Here is a 19,391-nt window from a genome sequence, read left to right as displayed (position 1 = left end):
GGAGGGGAGACGCTTTAATGTTTATTGAGATCTCACAGTATGGCTGGCAAACCCTGTGGAATTTGATCTTACTTTAATAATAATTAAATGTCTCTCTTTCCCATTTATCAGATTGCATCCCATCTATTCTCATGACCTAATTTACCTCTATAAAGGTCAAAAAAACTCTGAATTTTAATATTATCATTAGTAACGTAAACTCAGCAGGTGAAAATTATGATAGTGGGTGCTTGTAGCGGAGAAAAATAAGAAATGTCATACTGAGAAATGGACTGGGAAAATAACATGCCAAGAGCGCCATAATACAATTAATCTTTACCAGCAATAGAGTCAGTATCATACAAGATGAATCAAGCTGACTAATTCTGGATGCACATACATACATTTAGAAGTATTTCGCTTTACTTTCTTCTGTTTGCTGTTCCATTTTTATTGGTTAAGGAGATTTTTCATGTCAGTACTTTTTCAGGCTATGAAGGGTATGGACTTGCATAGATACAGTAGTAGGGGTTACATTTTTTACGTATTGAAGAGAAATACACAACTGTTTCTGAGATCAAGGGTGTTTTTTTTCATTTGGCAACATCTGTAGCAGCATATAGTAAAATAAAATCCTGCAACCTGTGCTTTACTGGATGGAGTTAAAGACAAGAGAGTTATTTTTCTTACATTTACATCAGTTTCATTTAATGTGGCTGTCACAAAACTATGCCAAAAGAAAGGCATCTAATCACCAGCTTGAGACCACAGTCTAAGCTTGGTGTGAACTGTGATGGCCGCAATTAAGCTGTGATCCGGGCAGCAGTATGCTCTCAGTATTTAATGGAAAACATCACAAAATTGAAATTACTCTCCCCTGTGAGAGTTCTCTTATTAAAAGTATTTGTGGGATAATCCCATACCTATGGCTGATCCATGTTGATGTTTGACAGAAAACAATAAAATTCTGTAAAGCAATTATCCTTCAATTAAAAAATAGATTAAAAAAAGAATTGAACTATATATATATATACACACAACTATATATATGCATTCATGTGTGTATGTATATTATATGATAGTAAATATATGTGTGTATGTATTTGGGAGGAGGGTTATATGTAAAATATTAAAGGTAAGATAACTTAATAGTGCTTATAACTGGGTAGTAGAATTCCAATTATTTTTTAAACTCTATATTCTGTCAATGTTCTATATTAAAAATATGTGTTTATTTATAAATACATACATATTTGTAATGAGAAAGCCAAGAAATGTTTTAAAAATTAAAGTGAACTCGAGAACTGTCTTAAATTTTAAAAAGGAAAAGAAAGAAAAGAGTTATAAGCTTATAATGTGACCTCCCAAAAATGTTAATACTTTAAAACATATTGAAAGTACTAATGGCAGATACAAACTCAAAATTAACTTTGTACTGACTGAATCTAAAATAGTAAAGAAATTATTTTTCTTTAAAATGATGCCAGAACAAATGCATTTAGGGATCAAAGGATGTAAAATACCCAAAGCAACTGCCTTGGTTTTTTTTCTCTTCTCATTAAACTTCCAGTCTAGGACAGGGCTTTGAGCAAACTCTGGGAGATAGTGAAGCGCAGAGAAGCCTGGCGAGCTGCAGTTCACGGGGTCACAAAGAGTCAGACACAACTTAGCAACTGAACACCAGCAGACTCCTGGTAAATCACCCCTGGCCAGCGGTACCGACCTGATCCTATGACTGCCAGTCAGTTTCATCTACAAAATATATTCCTCTCTATGTAATAACAGACTTGCTTGATTTAACTCAACAAAGATTACCAAGTCTACTATTTATTCTTTTTTAAAAAAATACTGGTTGCAGATTTAGCTGTCTGCAGAGGACCATGTAGCCCTGGAGGACACTGTCCCCGTGTAGAGAGATGCCTGCAGGTGGCCCAGTCACGTGAAGTCCTGGCAGAGACACCGGAGGTTGGCGGGGATGCAGCAGGTGGCAGCTGTCACCTGCAGCGGCAGAGACGGAGGGTGGGCTGGAGAGCAGCTCCGGGCCCAGATGCTGTCCTGAGCTCAGGACCTGTACTTTCAGCTACCTTTCCAGGATTCAGACAGATTTAGACAGTAGTACAGAGTTAATTTTGAGTATTTATGAGTGCTTTCATTGTGTGTTTAAGTATTAACTTTCCAGCTACCTCCTGTATTTCTCAACTACTGGAGCCAGTCCTTCTCATTCTTTGTGACCTCTGATTCTAGTATCATTCTGCTAGTTGCCCAGACTTTCTGCTTCACACACACACAATCTGTTCATCCTTTTTTTTTTGTCATTTTTTTTTCTTTTGTATTTTCTTGGCCAGGCATGGCAGGTGGGATGTTAGTTCCCCAACCAGAGATTGAACCCATATCCCTTCCACTGGAAGCACAGAGTCTTAACCACTGGAACACGAGGGAAGTCCCCATTCTTCCTGTAGAATGGCCTCTGTATCCCCCGCTTTTCTGTCTTGTCCCATCACCTCAACTTGCCTGGAGTGTGTCTGGGGCTCCCCCGTGTTCCCCCGCCCGAGCCTCTTCCCTCTCTCGGCCAGTCCCACCCACAGCCCTCCCTTGGTCTTTGGAGCACACCCTGACCCCAGCTTTCCCTGGCACACGTCTTCCAAACCAGGAGGGCATGCGTGCAGCGTCTTCCTCCTCCTCAGTGGCCCCAGTGTGCTGCCTTTGAAACCCTTCCCTGTTGCATGGACCGTGGTTGCAAGTCACTTGTCCTAATAGCAATAGAGAGCCAGGCCCGTCCCTGCTAACCCTGCTCCCGAGCCAGGCCCGTCCCTGCTAACCCTGCTCCCGAGCCAGCCGGGGGAACCTGTGACCACGGCTCTGTGCCCTGCTCCCCTCTGCATTCGCAGTGGCCCCCGAGCCACCACTCATCGGCCAGCCTGGAGCCCCTGCTGACTCCCCGGTGGGCCAGGACTAATGACAGAGGGGATGGGGGCCCAGGACTCAACAGGCATTCTGCAACTGACAAGGGCCAGAGGGGCAACCCAGCACCATGGTTAAGACTCTAGAGGGAGACAGCGCGGGTTCACATCCACAGTCTGCTCCTTACTGGTTGTGTGTTCTGACACAAGTCCTCAGCCGCTCCAGTCCTCGTTTGCCTCATCTGTAAAATGACAGTGTGGCAGTACTGACCTCCGAGGGCTCAGTCTTCCTGAGGAGGATTGCATGAGCTCCTGTCTGTAAAGTTCTCTGTTAAATTACTTATTTCTGTATCTGGCTATGCTGGGTCTTAGTCGTGGCACACGGGATCTCCTGTCTTCACTGCGGTTGCGGGATCGTTCTAGTTATGGCATGTGGGATCTAGTTCCCCGGCCAGGCATTGAATCTGGGAGCGCAGAGTCTTAGCCACTGGACCACCAGGGAAGTCCCCGTGAGGTTCTTATAATACTGCCTACACAGAGTAAGCACTGTCTGTGTTTATTAAATAAATATCACTAGAATGATCTAGAAAGAAAGCCACCGGGAGAAATGCTTTATCTCAGGTAACTAAACTACCTTGAGTTTTCTCTTTCTTAATCAGTCAGTTCAGTTCAGTTCAGTCACTCAGTCGTGTCCGACTCTTTGCGACCCCATGGACTGCAGCACGCCAGGTCTTCCTGTCCATCACCAACTCCCGGAGTCCACCCAAACTCATTGAGTCGGTGATGCCATCCAACCATCTCATCCTCTGTCGTCCCCTTCTCCTCCTGCCTTCAATCTTTCCCAGCATCAGGGTCTTTTCAGATGAGTCAGCTCTTTACATCAGGTGGCCAAAGGATTGGAGTTTCAGCTGATTTCTTAATCAGTTCTCACCAGTTTTAATCTTTGCGATTGGAAATCTTAGAAAATCTTTTAGGTGTCTTAGGACATGATGCATGCCCTCTGGGTCTAAGTCCGGCCATTGAAACCCAGGGAGGTGGAACATCCCGGGACAGAAGATGAGCTAGTGCTGCGATGAATCCCTGCCTCTTGGCTGAGAGCAGGAGCCACACATCTGCTCTCAGACGGTCTCTCTGAGGCTCCCCTCTGCAGACCCTGGACATCAAAGGCTGCTGAGCAAAGGTGGGTGGGGGGCCCTGACCCTCAGGACTGGTGGTACCAAGCTTCAGCTACTGGTAAGATTAGTGGGGCCTTGGAACTTCTAAGCCACAGAAAATTCCTGCCATCATGTTCACTCTTGGGGATCGGTCCATTCTTACATTCCCTTGAGCCTTAAGGAATTTTGAAGCGTACTCAGCTACTCATTCTTGACAATCCTTTTCCCATCCGTTTGATTTTTAAATGTTTTTTTTCCCTCCCTCTTATTTTTCTTTTCTCTCTAATTTTCATTGGCATTGAAATCCAGGGTAAGTATATATTGTCAGTACCAAGCTGGCGGTCTTACTCGGATGGAAGCTCCAAGTCAGGGAAAAGGGCACAGGGCAGAGGTGAAATCTGGGGGCAAGAAGAGACTGTAGGGTTCACCTGCTGCAAAGCCCACTTTTAACAAAGAGAAATAATGAAATGAGGGCACACAGCAAGTGAGTGGCACTTAGAACCAGTCTTCTGTGTCTGAATCCATTTTCCACCGTTCTGTGTGTGCGCTCAGTCATGGCCAACTCTTTGCAACCCCATGGACTGTAGCCCACCAGGCTCCTCTGCCCGTGGGATTTTCCAGGCAAGAACACTGGAGTGGGTTGCCATTTCATCCTCCAAGGAATCTTCCCGACCCAGGGATGGAACCTCTGTCTCCTGTGTGCCCTGAATTGGCAGGTAGATTCTTTTACCACTGCGCCACCTAGGCATATCCTTTCACTATTCCAGGCCATTGTTTATGGGTCATCCTTCATTTATCAGCCACGGGGTACCTGCTGGATAACCATCTTTGTCACTGGCTCATAAAGAAAAGCAGGAGAAGTATCCATTCTTCCTCCCTGACCGTGGTTCTACTCTTGTGAGAACTAGCTGAAGAACTAACTAGAGACTGGCATGGCACTTGATGGACTGCTTTGGTATTTTGAAAAAGGGTTAAGTAAAGGCTGCTGAAGTAGCTGATTGGCATCTTGACTGTTGTCTGCAGGGCCCCTGACTTCATGGAGTGTGATGTCTATGATTAAGGCCTAGGCACAAACACAGAACACAGGAGGCAGAGAAGGAACCGGAGTCTTAGGGCGTGGTGTTGGCAGTGGGGAGGCCACGCGGTGACTCTTAACCAGGCGAGTCTTGACGACTCTCACTCACCGTGCACTGGTAGCTCTTGGAGGACCATGGGGTGGAGGTCTCCTTATTTCAGATGTGTGTGGCGGGGGCAGGCGGATGCCATTTGCTGTGTTATTCAGTAATCAGCTGCCAACTGGGCTTGCATACAGCTCTTCAGAACGGCAGCTATATGTCCTTGGCGTCTTTTTATTTCTTTGTAAGTCATAGGATAGCAGGATAGTAAGAGTGCCACAGAACATTAAGAAAACAGAAAATACATACAGTTCAAACCCTGCTACAGTTTGTCACTGTTGCATACATGCTTTTATGTAATTGTAGCCAGGGTCTTATACAGAATTCTCCCATAGATGGAGTACCCCATGTAGGTATTATGCACCTGTTCTGTATCCAGTCGGTCTTGAGGATAATAAAAGGAAATAATGGTCATAATAACAGTGATGGCACAGTATTCCTAGAAAGTTATAGTCTTCAAAAGCACCATTTCACATATGACATTTGGTCTTCACAGCACCCCAGAGGGATAGGCATACATTGTTCTCCATGGTTTATGTGAAAGATAGTTCAGAGACACCCTGCCTAAAGTTATCCAGTACGTACATAATGGGGACAGAATCAGAACACAGGTCCCACTTGGCCAGGCTGCCTCACTTGCTGGGATACGTGAGTGCCCTGCAGGAGTTGGCAGTTTTGCAGAAACAAACACAGGTGAATCCTCAGTTTATGCCAAATGTACAAGTGGACAGCTGCCACAACAAGTGACATACGAAATGTGTTGAGATAAGGGAAACTTATAAATAGCCTGGAATCAATTCTGCCAAGAGATATGGGATGTGTACTGTGTATAAAAATACATGTAGGAGGTGGTGAAGAAAAGAGAAGAGGGTTTTCTAAAAATGTATCTGGACCTCCCATCTAAAGAAGAGAGGCTGTAAGAACAGGACTGAATCCAAAATGCCGGGCTCAGTCTGGCATTCTTGCACAGGTTATCAGAAAGCATCTGAAGTGTTTTTGTTTTTGTTTTTTTTAATTTTTGTTTTTATGTGGCTGCACTGGATCTCAGTTGCAGCATGTGGGATCTAGTTCCCCGACCAGGGATCAAACCCAGCATTTGGAGCACAGAGTCTTAGCCACTGAGTCACCAGGGAAGTCCCCAGGCATCTGAGTTTTAAAGTGGAGACTGACAAGACGCAAGTGGCATTTTAGCAAACCGATCTGGTAACACCATAGAAGGTCAGCTTGAAGAGGGAGAAACCAGACGCAGAGACGAAGCAGGAGGTCCCTGCTGTGGTCCAAGTAAGAAATGACTCGGACTGGGAGTTGAGCCCTGGGAGTGGAGCCGGGAAAGAAGCATGAGAGATTTCATGGATACTTGATAGGATCCTGGTCTGGAAAGGTCTTCGGGGGTAGGAGAGGGTGAACCAAGGCCCTGCAAGTGGAAAAGTGATGGTGCTACTAATGAAAGAGAAGAGTTAGAAGAAAATGCAGTCCCGACAGGTGAGGTGACCTGGGCATTTTAGAATTTAGACATTACAGAATTTTAGAAGAAGCACCACATCAGGAGGGACCTGGATGCACACATTTTTAAAAATAAAGACATTCCACTCATTCCAAAGGATGCAGTCTTTTCCTTTTATTTTTAATTCATTTTTTTTTTAATTAGAGGATAATCGTTCTGCATTGTTGTGCTGGTTTTTGCAGTACAGAAACGAGAATCAGCTATCCGTGTACATACATGCCCTCCCTCGGGAGCCTCCCTCCCCGTCCCATCCCATCCCTCTAGGCCGTCAGAGGGCCGGGCTGGGCTCCCCGTGTCATGGAGCAACTTCCCACTAGTTACCTGTTTTACACGTGGTTGTGTATATTATATGTCAGTGCTACTGTCTCAGTTAATCCTACCCTCTTCCTCTGCTGTGTCTGCATCTCCATTTCTCTCCTGTGAATAGGTGCATCAGTACTGTTTTTCTAGATTCCATATACATGTGTTACTATACAGTATTTGTTTTTCTCTTTCTGATTTACTTCACTCTGTATAACAGGTTCTAGGTTCATCCACCTCACTACAACTGACTCAAAGGCTTTGCTTTTTATGTCTGAGTAATAGTCCATTGTATGTATGTACCACTGCTGCTCTATCCATTCATCTGTCAGTGGACATCTAGATTGCTTCCATGTCCTGGCTATTGTAAATAGTACGGCAGTGAAATTGGGGTATGTGTATCTTTTAGAATTGTGGTTTTCTCAGGGTATATGCCCAGGAGTGGGATTGCTGGATCATACGGTAGTTTTATTCCTAGTTTGTTAAGGAACCTCCACACTGCTTTCCATAGTGGCTGTACCAGTTTACATTCCCAGCAACAGTGCAATAGGGTTCCCTTTTCTCCACATCCTCCCTTGCATTTATTGCTTGTAGATTTTTTGATGATGGCCATTCTGACTGGTATGAGGTGAGAACACTGACTTTTATTCCAGATTAAATAATTAGAGGGGAACATAATAATGTAACTGAAACATACCTTGCTCTCATACACTGAATCGTTTTATATTTTGTAGTTACTATTATCTACTGGATTTACTTTGCTTTCATTTATTTAAAGAAATGTTAATTATTTCTTATGAATTTTGAACTGTGTTTTCCTCCTGATGGACATATTCTGTCATATACTGTTACTTTCTTACCCTCTAAAGTCAGTCTGCACATATTTTAAGCTTTTTTGAACCCTTTCTGCACTGTTTTTTAAAAGGCAAATACTTATTAAGGTATTTCAACTCCTATCCTGACCCCCACCCCCGACACACACTCCTCCTCAGAGTTTTAACAGATGGTTAAGTGCAGAGAGTACTCTGGGGGTAAGAATTTCACCTTAAAGAATGCCTCTTTTTTCTATTCTGAAATCGTGTTATTTTGCATAGAATATGCATTTACATTAATTTTTCAGACAATAATGGACTTTATAAAGAATAATCAGAAATTTTTTAATAAAAATGAGGACATCCCTTTAAATGAAGCTTTAAATAGAAGTCCTATATTATAAAATAGAAGAAAGAAGTAATAGACTGGGAATTCTAGAGATCTGCTCCTAGTTAATTTAGAGCTGATAGGGTTCCATGATGCATATATTCAGAGATGATGGACCCTCTCCAGCACCCTCGTTTGTAGACTGTTGATCTGAGGCTTGAAGATGTTGCTTTCCGTACCCAAGGTCAACTCACTGTTTGTGGAAGAGCCAGGACTGAAACGTAAGCAGGTAGTGTGCCTTCTACCACCTCACGACCAGCTCTCGTTTTTTTAATTAATTTATTTTTATTTGTTTATTTGGTTGCTCCGGGTCTTTGTTGTGGCACCCAGGCTTTCTCTAGTTGCGGCAAGTGGGGGCTCCTCTTCCTTGCAGGGCAGGGGCTTCTCACTGCGGTGGCTCCTCTTGTTGCGGAGCAGGGCTCTAGGTGTGCGGGCTTTCTGAGTTGCTGCACGCGGGCTCAGCAGTTGCGGTATGCGGCTCTCAGGGCACACAGGCTGAGTCATTACGGCACACGGGCTGAGTTGCTCCATGGCATGTGAAATCTTCCTGGACCCAGGATTCGGGTGGATTCCTATCCACTGTGTCACCAGAGAAGCCCCCCACCTTTCATTTCGAATTTGAAATGGGAAGTGATAAAGCAAGCAAGCCCCCGGGTCAATTGATGATAAGGAACAGAAGTTAAAGCGCGAACTGTGATGATAGATGAACCCAGGAGAATGAAAGAACTCTGATCAAAGGAAATAGAGAATGAGGTACCATTACACGCCAGTCAGGATGGCTGCTATCCAAAAGTCTACAAGCAATAAATGCTGGAGAGGGTGTGGAGAAAAGGGAACCCTCTTACACTGTTGGTGGGAATGCAAACTAGTACAGCCGCTATGGAAAACAGTGTGGGAGATTTCTTAAAAAACTGGAAATAGAACTGCCATATGACCCAGCAATCCCACTTCTGGGCATACACACTGAGGAAACCAGATCTGAAAGAGACACGTGCACCCCAATGTTCATCGCAGCACTGTTTATAATAGCCAGGACATGGAAGCAACCTAGATGCCCATCAGCAGATGAATGGATAAGGAAGCTGTGGTACATATACACCATGGAATATTACTCAGCCGTTAAAAAGAATTCATTTGAATCAGTCCTAATGAGATGGATGAAACTGGAGCCCCTTATACAGAGTGAAGTAAGCCAGAAAGATAAAGAACATTACAGCATACTAACACATATATATGGAATTTAGAAAGATGGTAACGATAACCCTATATGCAAAACAGAAAAAGAGACACAGAAATACAGAACAGAATTTTGAACTCTGTGGGAGAATGTGAGGGTGGGATATTTCAAAAGAACAGCATGTATACTATCTATGGTGAAACAGATCACCAGCCCAGGTGGGATGCATGAGACAAGTGCTCGGGCCTGGTGCACTGGGAAGACCCAGAGGAATCGGGTGGAGAGGGAGGTGGGAGGGGGGATCGGGATGGGGAATACGTGTAAATCTATGGCTGATTCATATCAATGTATGACAAAACCCACTGAAATGTTGTGAAGTAATTAGCCTCCAACTAATAAAAAAAAAAAAAAAAGGAAATAGAGAAGAAAAAGTGGTGATTGAGCTTTGGCAAAAGTACCGCAGTTAGAGTACAAGAAAGTAACCATTTTATCCATGTGTACTGGGTCATCAGGGATTAGTTGCTCAGTCGTGTCCAACTGTTTGTGACCCTATGGACTGTAGCCCACCAGGCTTCTCTGTGCATGGAATTCTCCAGGCAAGAATACTGGACTGGGTTGCCATTCCCTTCTCCAGGGGATGTTCCCGACCCAGGGATTGAACCCAGGTCTCCCACATTGCAGATTTTTTACCATCTGAGCCACCAGGGAAGCCCCTGGGCCAACAGAGGGAATGAAAAAGCCAATGAAGATGAAGTTAAAAAGTAGGAAGAAAAAGACCAGGACTTCTTATGTAACAGAAGCAAGTGAGGCAGAGGGTTTAAGAAGGGATGAGTGAGTGATGTCAAATATCACATGGTACAAAGACTGAGAAATATATAAGCAGTTCAAAGGGTAGTTTCAGGGGGTGACTCATGAGAAAGCTGAGATTCCAGGTGGTGAGGCAGTAGCCACAGTGGGTATACATCATGTATTTGAGAAACTTTGTGGTAGAAAGAAATTAGCATGAAAGTTAAGGAGGTCACAGGAATAATGAAATGAAAGGAGTAACAGGAGGATTTTATAAGGCTAAAGAAGTCATGTACTTGGTTCTTAGGGGCTTGGTAGGTGGAGGAGAACAAAAACAAAACAACAAAGCATGACCCTAGCTCAGTAAATTATTGAAAAAGAGCTTCTCTAAATGGATAAATTACTTTGACCATCTCTTAAAGTAATTGACAAGGACTCTTCAAAGGAGAAATGTCTGCCTTTGAGTAGCTAACCTTTCAGAAGTCTGAAAAAATCCTCCATGATATCTGTAGTTTCCAGTTACTGAAAACCTCTTCTTCCAGCCCTTTGATGATTCCCTGTAAGTGTCACAGAAATTAGAGTTAAAAGGTAGAAGGCAAAAAGATTTATTAGATAATCTTGTTCATTCTCCTGCCAAGTGCAGGATTGTTACTTATTGTTCATTTTCTAGTCTGGAGTGCTTTTTGACTGTGCCAAGTGAATGGTGTTCTTGCCACTGCCCTTGGAATACTATTTCATAATCCTATTGATCTCACTGTGAAGAAACTCTTGATCCCCATCCTAATGTTTCCTTCCTAGTATATACTCTGTACACCATTAGCAATTTGTCCTTGATAACCTCTCTTACTTCCTAACCCAATCTGCACTTACTGTATCCAGTTTTCACTCTCTTAAGCACCTGGAACACCTTCACTAGTAGACATGTAATTCTTAAGGGCATATTACATCTGTCAGGGTAAGGAATTTGTATGGGGTAAAAGATACAAATTCTATTTTCCACTTCATGGCAAATAGGGAAACAATGGAAACAGTGAGAGACTATTTTCTTGGGCTCCAAAATCACTGCAGACAGTGACTGCAGCCATGAAATTGAAAGACACCTGCTCCTTGGAAGAAAAGCTATGACAAACCTAGACAGTGTATTAAAAAGCAGAGACGTTACTTTGCCAACAAAGGTCTGTATAGTCAAAGCTATGGTTTTTCCAGTAGTCATGTATGGATGTGAGAGTTGAACCATAAAGAAGGCTGAGTGCTGAAGAATTTATATTTTTGAACTGTGGTGTTGGAGAAGACCTTTGAGAGTCCCTTGGACTGCAAGGAGATCAAACCAGTCCATCCTAAAGGAGATCAGTCCTGAATATGCATTGGAGGGACTGATGCTGAGGCTGAAGCTCCAATACTTTGGCCACCTGATGCTAAGAGCAGACTCATTGGAAAAGACCCTGATGCTGGAGAAGACTGAAGGCAGGAGGAGAAGGGGACGACAGAGGATGAGATGGCTGGATGGCAGCACCGACTCAGTGGACATGAGTTTGAGCAAGCTCCGGGAGCTGGTGAAGGGCAGGGAAGCCTGGCATGCTGCAGTCCATGGGGTCGCAAAGAGTCAGGCAGGACTGAACGGCTGAACAACAATTTTATGTTTCTGATGGTGGAAGTTCCTTCTATATTCCAGAGATTTGGGGTGGAAATGAACAAGAACAGTTAATTTTTTTAAGAAATGGGCCTACGTCTTTCTAACCTATGATCCTGTGTTGCGGTAGATGTTCCCCAATTACTAAATTGATAAGTTGTAACATCCTAAGTAGAGAATATGAAACTCCTAAAGTCAGAGTAGGATTTAGACTTAAAGCATGGATTTTATACTAAGAGCAGAGCATAGGCTGCAGTTTTCAGTCTGAAGAAATACCTCCACAGAAAGGTGATCCCAGGACTTTCAGTTTTCCAACCTCATGTATCCTACCCTAAAACAGTCATCAAAGCAACAGTCACTGGTGAGGCACATCTGATTCCTTGTTGACTGAGCCGCATTTATTGGAGGCTGCTCAAAGTCCCTTCCTTTTATGACTCTATCTTTGGACATGAGGATAGGTGCCTTAGAGCGCTCTTCATGGGCCTTAGACTGGTCCACCCTTGCCTCTTCTTGCTGGTTTCTGACCTGCTGCCTGCCCTCTGTGGTCCATATTCCCCCAACAACCTGGATCCTCAGCTGTGCGATGCCCCAGGACACCACTCAGCTTTGGCAGTTAATGTGGGTCTGTTATCTGCTAAACTCTGCTCGACGATCTCATTCAGCCCCAGTCATCATCCAGGCTATTAACAGAACACCCCTTCTCAGAGACACTGTTTCCACTCAGCCCTGAAGTTGATTATTTATATTTCTCTTAAATAACACTGTAATCATCCTGGTTAATGTTGATCCATTCTCTTTCTTGATACGTCTCTTCAGTTCAGTCGCTCAGTCGTGTCCCACTCTTTGCAACCCCATGAATCTCAGCACGCCAGGCCTCCCTGTGTTTCACCAACTCCCAGAGTTTACTCAAAATCATGTCCATCGAGTCGGTGATGCCATCCAGCCATCTCATCCTCTGTCGTCCCCCTTTCCTCCTGCCCCCAATCCCTCCCAGCATCAGGGTCTTTTCCAATGAGTCAGCTCTTCGCATGAGCTGGCCAAAGTATTGGAGTTTCAGCTTCAGCATCAGTCCTTCCAATGAACGCCTAGGACTGATCTCCTTTAGGATGGACTGGCTGGATCTCCTTGTAGTCCAAGGGATTCTCAAGAGTCTTCTCCAACACCACACTTCAAAAGCATCAGTTTTTCGGCGTTCAGCTTTCTTCACAGTCCAACTCTCACATCCATACATGACCACTGGAAAAACCATAGCCTTGACTAGAGGGACCTTTGCTGGCAAAGTAATGTCTCTGCTTTTTAATATGCTATCTAGGTTGGTCATAACTTTCCTTCCAAGGAGTAAGCGACTTTTAATTTAATGGCTGCAATCACCATCTGCAGAGATTTTGGAGCCCCCAAAAAATAAAGTCTGACACTGTTTCCACTGTCTCCCCATCTATTTCCCATGAAGTGATGGGACCGGATGCCATGATCTTAGTTTTCTGAATGTTGAGCTTTAAGCCAACTTTTTCACTCTCTTCTTTCACTTTCATCAAGAGGCTTTTCAGTTCCTCTTCACTCTCTGCCATAAGGGTGGTGTCATCTGCATATCTGAGGTTATTGATATTTCTCCCAGAAATCTTGATTCCAGCTTCTTCCAGTCTGGCATTTCTCATGATGTATTCTGCATATAAGTTAAATAAGCAGGGTGACAATATACATCCTTGACATACTCCTTTTCCTATTTGGAACTAGTCTGTTGTTCCATGTCCAGTTCTAACTGTTGCTTCCTGACCTGCATACAGGTTTCTCAAGAGGCAGGTCAGGTGGTCTGGTATTCCCATCTCTTTCAGAATTTTCCACAGCTTATTGTGATCCACATAGTCGAAGGCTTTGGCGTAGTCAATAAAGCCAGGCTTCAGCAATACGTGAACCATGAACTTCCAGATGTTCAAGCTGGTTTTAGAAAAGGCAGAGGAACCAGAGATCAAATTGCCAACATCCACTGGATCATTGAAAAAGCAAGAGTTCCAGAAAAACATCTATTTCTGCTTTATTGACTATGCCAAAGCCTTCGACTGTGTGAATCACAATAAGCTGTGGAAAATTCTCGCATCTCTACTGGCCCTTAAAACGCTTACTTCATCACAGAACGAATTGCCTGTGACTCTTCTTTGTCAAGTGTTCTCATCTCATCTACATAAACCTTTGGGTTTCCAAGTTCTGGATTGTGTTTCTGCTGGGACTGGTTTCCAAGATCCCTTCTGTGCAAGTATAAGAGCACCTGTCATTCTCATAACCTTTTGTGTCTGTTTCCAGACTTGCCCTGGATCATTCTTAATTTGAATGCCTTCAGGTGGGGGTGTGCTCTTTATAGACTGACTCAACATGCTCCTAACAATTTCCTATATTCTTTTATCTGGCCAGCTTTGATAATGTATAAAGGTTAGCTAAATATCTATCCTGTAACCAGTTCCAATCCTGGGAACACTGGCCAAACCGTCTAAGTCGTCCTCTGTCCCTCCCTCCTTATCCTCTGTCCTTCTGACAGAATCCATCCTCTAATGGAAACAGTGTCCTTAATTTTTTTTTTAAGGTGACAGTTTGTGTGTTTTTTTTTCATTTTGTTTTGTTTTTTGCTGTGCTGTGTCTTCATTGCTGAATGGGCTTTCTCCAGTTGTGGAGAGCGAGGACTACTTTCTAGTTGCCATGAGTGGGCTTCTCACTGCAGTGACTTCTCTTGTTGTGGAGTGCAGGCTCAGTAGTCGCAGCTCCGGGGTTCTAGATCACAGGCTCAATCGTTGTGACACATAAGCTTAATTGTTCCACAGCATGTGGGTTCCTCCCTGACCAGGGATTGAACCTATGTCTCCTGCATTGGCAGGTGGAATTTTTTCTTTTTTTCCCACTGAGCCACCGGGAAGCCACTATCCTTAATTATTTATCAGTGGGCTAGCCCATCTTTGTGATGCATCTTTCAGTGAGAAATTGCCCTCCAGCAAGACTCAACTACCCTAATGATTCTGCCATCCCATATATACAGGTCTCCGATCATTAAACTTGATTGTCTATTAAATTATTCCCATTATAAGCCCTAATATCAAGTCTGGGACAATATGAGTTAAATCTTTTTCTCTTTTTCAATTAAAAAGACCATATAAAAAACTAAAAATAGTGCAGCCTCCCGTACCAGCTTGTTGTACAATTCTTCATTTTTAGTTTTCAAAGAAAAGAATTTTCCAACCTTTGCTTTATCTGCCTTTTGCAGTTGTGTATAAGGATATACTTACTCAACTTAAACACTCCTACCAGTTCTATCTGACCTTCCCAACAGGCCCTGTGTCCTCATATACTGACACAAATTACTCACATAATATTGTAAATTAGTCTGTATATGCTTTTCAGGAAAATTTTTCATACTTCAAAACGTATTAAAGTTAGCTATGGTCAATTTTTTGTGTGTGTGTGCTAACAGAGTTTTATCAAAATGTGAACAAAAGTAACATAATTTGCACAAAATGTGCCACTTTTGCAGTTATTTAGTACTTAGTTCACCAGAAGGAGTAGCTGGGAACCTAAGTTTTAGAATTACTTTTCTACTCTTGGGTAAATAGGTCAGCCACTTATAAAAGTTGATTTCCAGTTTTAAATAGAAGCAGTGACCTCTTTTATAGACTTTAAAAGACCTCGTTGCTTTTGTCGGAATGCACAAAAAACCTACCTGTTTCTGTTTTTTGACTTTACAGGAAATCAATGTATTGACAGTCGCGTTGGTCAACCAAGACCGAGAGAACAACACTGAGAAAAGAAGCCAAGGCTTAAAATCAGAGAAAGAAGCTCTGCTGATTGGTAAGGAAATTCTGTTTTCCTTGTCTATTCTCTCATTAGTAATAATTCACTTAAACAGTATTTTTAAATTATTCACCTCCAACTTGTTGATGATTTAAAAGCTTCGTCTTCTGAGCAAAGATAGGATTAACTTCATCAAGATTATATTACACACAGTACAAATCAGGGGCAGACCAGCCAGCTGGGACTTTGCTCTTGGGCTTCCCTTGCAGCTCAGCTGGTAAAGAATTCACCTGCAGTGTGGGAGACCTGGGTTTGATCCCTGGGTTGGGAAGATCCCCTGGAGAAAGGAAAGGCTACCCACTCCAGTATTCTGGCCTGGAGAATCCCATGGAATATATAGTCCATGAGGTCACAAAGAGTCGGGCATGACTGAGCAACTTTCACTTTCACTTTTCAACCATGTATATTAATTGGTTATCCAACATAAAACGGAATACAAGAAAAACAGATTAACTTGCAGGTCACAGTTACAAATCTGGATTTCAAAGTGTGGCCACAACTGGAGGCCGGGTTGGATTCGATCCAAAGGGGATCTTCCATACGAAACCGGATCCCCAGACTCAGGAGCAGTCATGCCCCGAGGTCAGCTCCAAGGCCAGACCTGCAACAATAATGATACAGGGGCATCTGGACCACAGAGCTGGGCTAGTCCAGGACAGCTGACCAGGATTCCCTGCCCAAGTTTGGATTCATTTATCCAAGGTAAATGAAACGAGATGCTCACTAAAGAAGAGAAAGAAGAAGGAAGAAAGTTGTTGTTTGCCTAAAACATATTCAGTTGCCCCACAAAATATATCAAGGTTGGCTTTTTCTTTGCCAGGACCAGAGAAAGCTCTAAATGTTCTTTTTAAAGTTATTTTTATTGAAATACAGCTGAATTACAATGTTGTGTTAATTACCAGTCTATAGCTAAGTGGCTCAGTTATACATACATAGATACACACACACACACACACACACATGTACACACATTCTTTTTTGTTTAATTTTTTTAATTATTAAAGTATGATAACACATTTACAGGAGACTTGGAAAATACAGAACAAGGTTACATATAGTTCCACTATATATTACAATTATTTTTTAAGCAGATAAATGAAGATTTTTAGTTGGAGTTTCAATATCAAACTCTCAAAAATTAGTAGAATGGATAGACAGGGAAGTAGAATGATGCATGTATACTTTTTCACACTCTTCCACTGTGGTTTATCACAGGACATTGAATATAGCACCCTCTGCTCGACAGTAGGACCTTGCTGTTTGTCCATTCTGTATCTGCCAGGTTGCATCTGTTAAACCCAAACCCCCAATCCATCAGCATATACAAAGGTAGTGCTCAGTCTCATAAGGAAGCGTTCCTGATGGTGCTGTGTTGGTAGCACGCCTGGGACCCCACCTTGGAAGCCTGTATATTTCAGGCAGTCCCCAAAATCGTCAAATCCTGAGGAGGAGACGCCAGCAGCCTCACTGCCTGGGGCACAGCTCTGACTCAGCCACACCCAGGCGCTGACCCCAGCGTCAGGGTCCAAGGTTAGCCGGGCTCCCGCGGCGTGGGTAAGAGTGAGGAAGGAGGCTGAGGTCCACGTGAGACAGCTGTTCTTCCATAGTTCTTCATCCGGCGGGAGTAGCACGTGGATGCCTTTTCTAAACACTGCAGGCACTCACCGCAGAACAACAGGTACCTCAGGTCCTGGAGAATCTGGCACGGGAGGAATTAAACTCAAAAGACAGTCCAGACTTCATCCATCACATATAGATTTTTCAACTACAGGGTTATTGAATATGACATCAACTTAGAGATACTCCAAGGAAAACCAATTATTTTTTTTTTCTGTGATGATATACAGCCGTGCATGGGTTTCATAAGACATGCTGATGTGTTGTTGTTTCCAGGAGCCCAAAATGAACCCATATGTAGTTGGCTACTGGATTTTTCTTTTACTGGAAAATGTGTCAGACTGTTGATAACAGTTTCTCTTTTACTCAGGGTGACAAAGTTGTGATTTCTCCCACAGTGCTTTTAGGGTATGGCTGGAGTACATAATTAATGATCAATAGTAAACACTCCCTCTTTAAGTCTGAATAATATAGACCACTTGGCAGTTAAAAAAAAATGGGAATGGTGTCCATTTTCTTTACTTCTTTTCTGTCAGTATAGATTGCCGCTGATTTTATGTTCTACTTGGAGAACGCAGTTCATTTACAGTTTCAGCTACATAATTAGTGTATAGCTAGCTAGCTAGATTATATATACACACACACACTGAAGTCGCTCAGTCATGTCCAACTCTTTGGGATCCCATGGACTGTAGCCTGCTAGGCTCCTCTACCCATGGAATTCTCCAGGCCAGAATACTGGAGTGGGTTGCCATTTCCTCCTCCAGAGGATCTTTCTGACCCAGGGATTGAACCCGGGTCTCCTGCATTGCAGGCAGATTCTTTACCATTTGAGCCACCAGGGAAGCCCCTATATACACACACAGTATTTATTTTACATATATAAATGTATTTTGCAGCATTTATATTACACATACACACACAGATCTTCCTTAGTTTATGATGGGGTTGCATGCCAATAAACTCATCTTAAGTTGAAAATATCTAAGTCAAAAATGGATTTAATACACCTAACTTCCCTAGTGGCTCAGACAGTGAAGAATCTGCCTGCAGTGCAGGAGACCCAGGTTCCATCCCTGGGTCTGGAAGATCCCCTGGAGAAGGGAATGGCTACCCATTGCAGTATTCTTGCCTGGAGAATTCCATGGGCAGAAGAGCCTGGCAGACTATAGTCAATGGGGTCACAAAGAGTCAGATACAAACTGAGTGACTAACACTTTCACTTTTCTTTCACTCACCAAACGTCATAACTTAGCCCAGCCTGCCTCAGAACGCTTACATGAGCTAACAGACAGGCACCCATCTAACACAAAGTCTCATGTAGTTTATTGACTACAGTACTGAAACTTTAAGACAGAACTGGCTGTGGGGTCCAGACTAGTTCTCAGCGTGTTGGTCGTTCCCCTCACGGTCGTGTGGCTGACTGGGAGCCGCAGCTCGATACCGCTGTCCAGCGTCATGGGAGGGTGTTGTGGCACTAGCCCAGGAAAAGCCAAAAGTCAAACTATGGTTCCTACTAAACGCACACTGCTCTCACACTCATAAAGTCAAGAAATCATTAAGTGGAACCATTGTAAGTTGGGGACTGTCTATATAGACACACACATCACACACCATTTTTTTCAATCAGCCACCTCTAAAGTTTAAAAATGCTTTACACAATGTAGGTGAATGGGAGGAAACGGGAGGGCTACATTTAAAACATGTCTCTAATCTTAGGGAGAAAAAAAAAAAAACTTAAGAATGGGTAAATTCAAGTCTGTTTAGAAGAATAAATTTTGTAAATCAGGATCTTCAATAAAAATTCAGTTCATTCAGTTCAGTCGCTCAGTCGTGTCTGACTCTTTGCGGCCCCATGACCCGCAGCACGCCAGGCTTCCCTATCCATCACCAACTCCCGGAGTTTACTCAAACTCATGTCCATCGAGTTGGTGATGCCATCCAGCCATCTCATCCTCTGTCGTCCGCTTCTCCTCCTGCCCCCAATCCTTCCCAGCATTAGGGTCTTTTCCAGTGAGTCAACTCTTCACATGAGGTGGCCAAAGGATTGGAGTTTCAGCTTCAGCATCAGTCCTTCAATGAACACCCAGGACTGATCTCCTTTATTAGGTACAACCAACTCCAAATTTTCCAGAACT

The 19,391-nt window shown here is 43.3% G+C and overlaps 1 protein-coding gene across 1 annotated transcript in view; it reads left to right on the top strand.

Annotated features, from left to right (window-relative positions):
- ENOX1 (ecto-NOX disulfide-thiol exchanger 1) overlaps positions 1 to 19,391 on the top strand; it is a 478,202-nt gene that overhangs the window by 427,661 nt on the left and 31,150 nt on the right. The window contains exon 14 of the mRNA XM_043478063.1: positions 15,531 to 15,633. Coding sequence (XP_043333998.1) covers positions 15,531 to 15,633 — 103 coding nt within the window. The remainder of the gene's footprint in view (positions 1 to 15,530; positions 15,634 to 19,391) is intronic.

The sequence above is a fragment of the Cervus canadensis genome, chromosome 9 (assembly GCF_019320065.1).
Source record: "Cervus canadensis isolate Bull #8, Minnesota chromosome 9, ASM1932006v1, whole genome shotgun sequence".
Taxonomy (NCBI): domain Eukaryota; kingdom Metazoa; phylum Chordata; class Mammalia; order Artiodactyla; family Cervidae; genus Cervus; species Cervus canadensis.
This window is presented reverse-complemented; position numbering and strand designations above follow the sequence as displayed.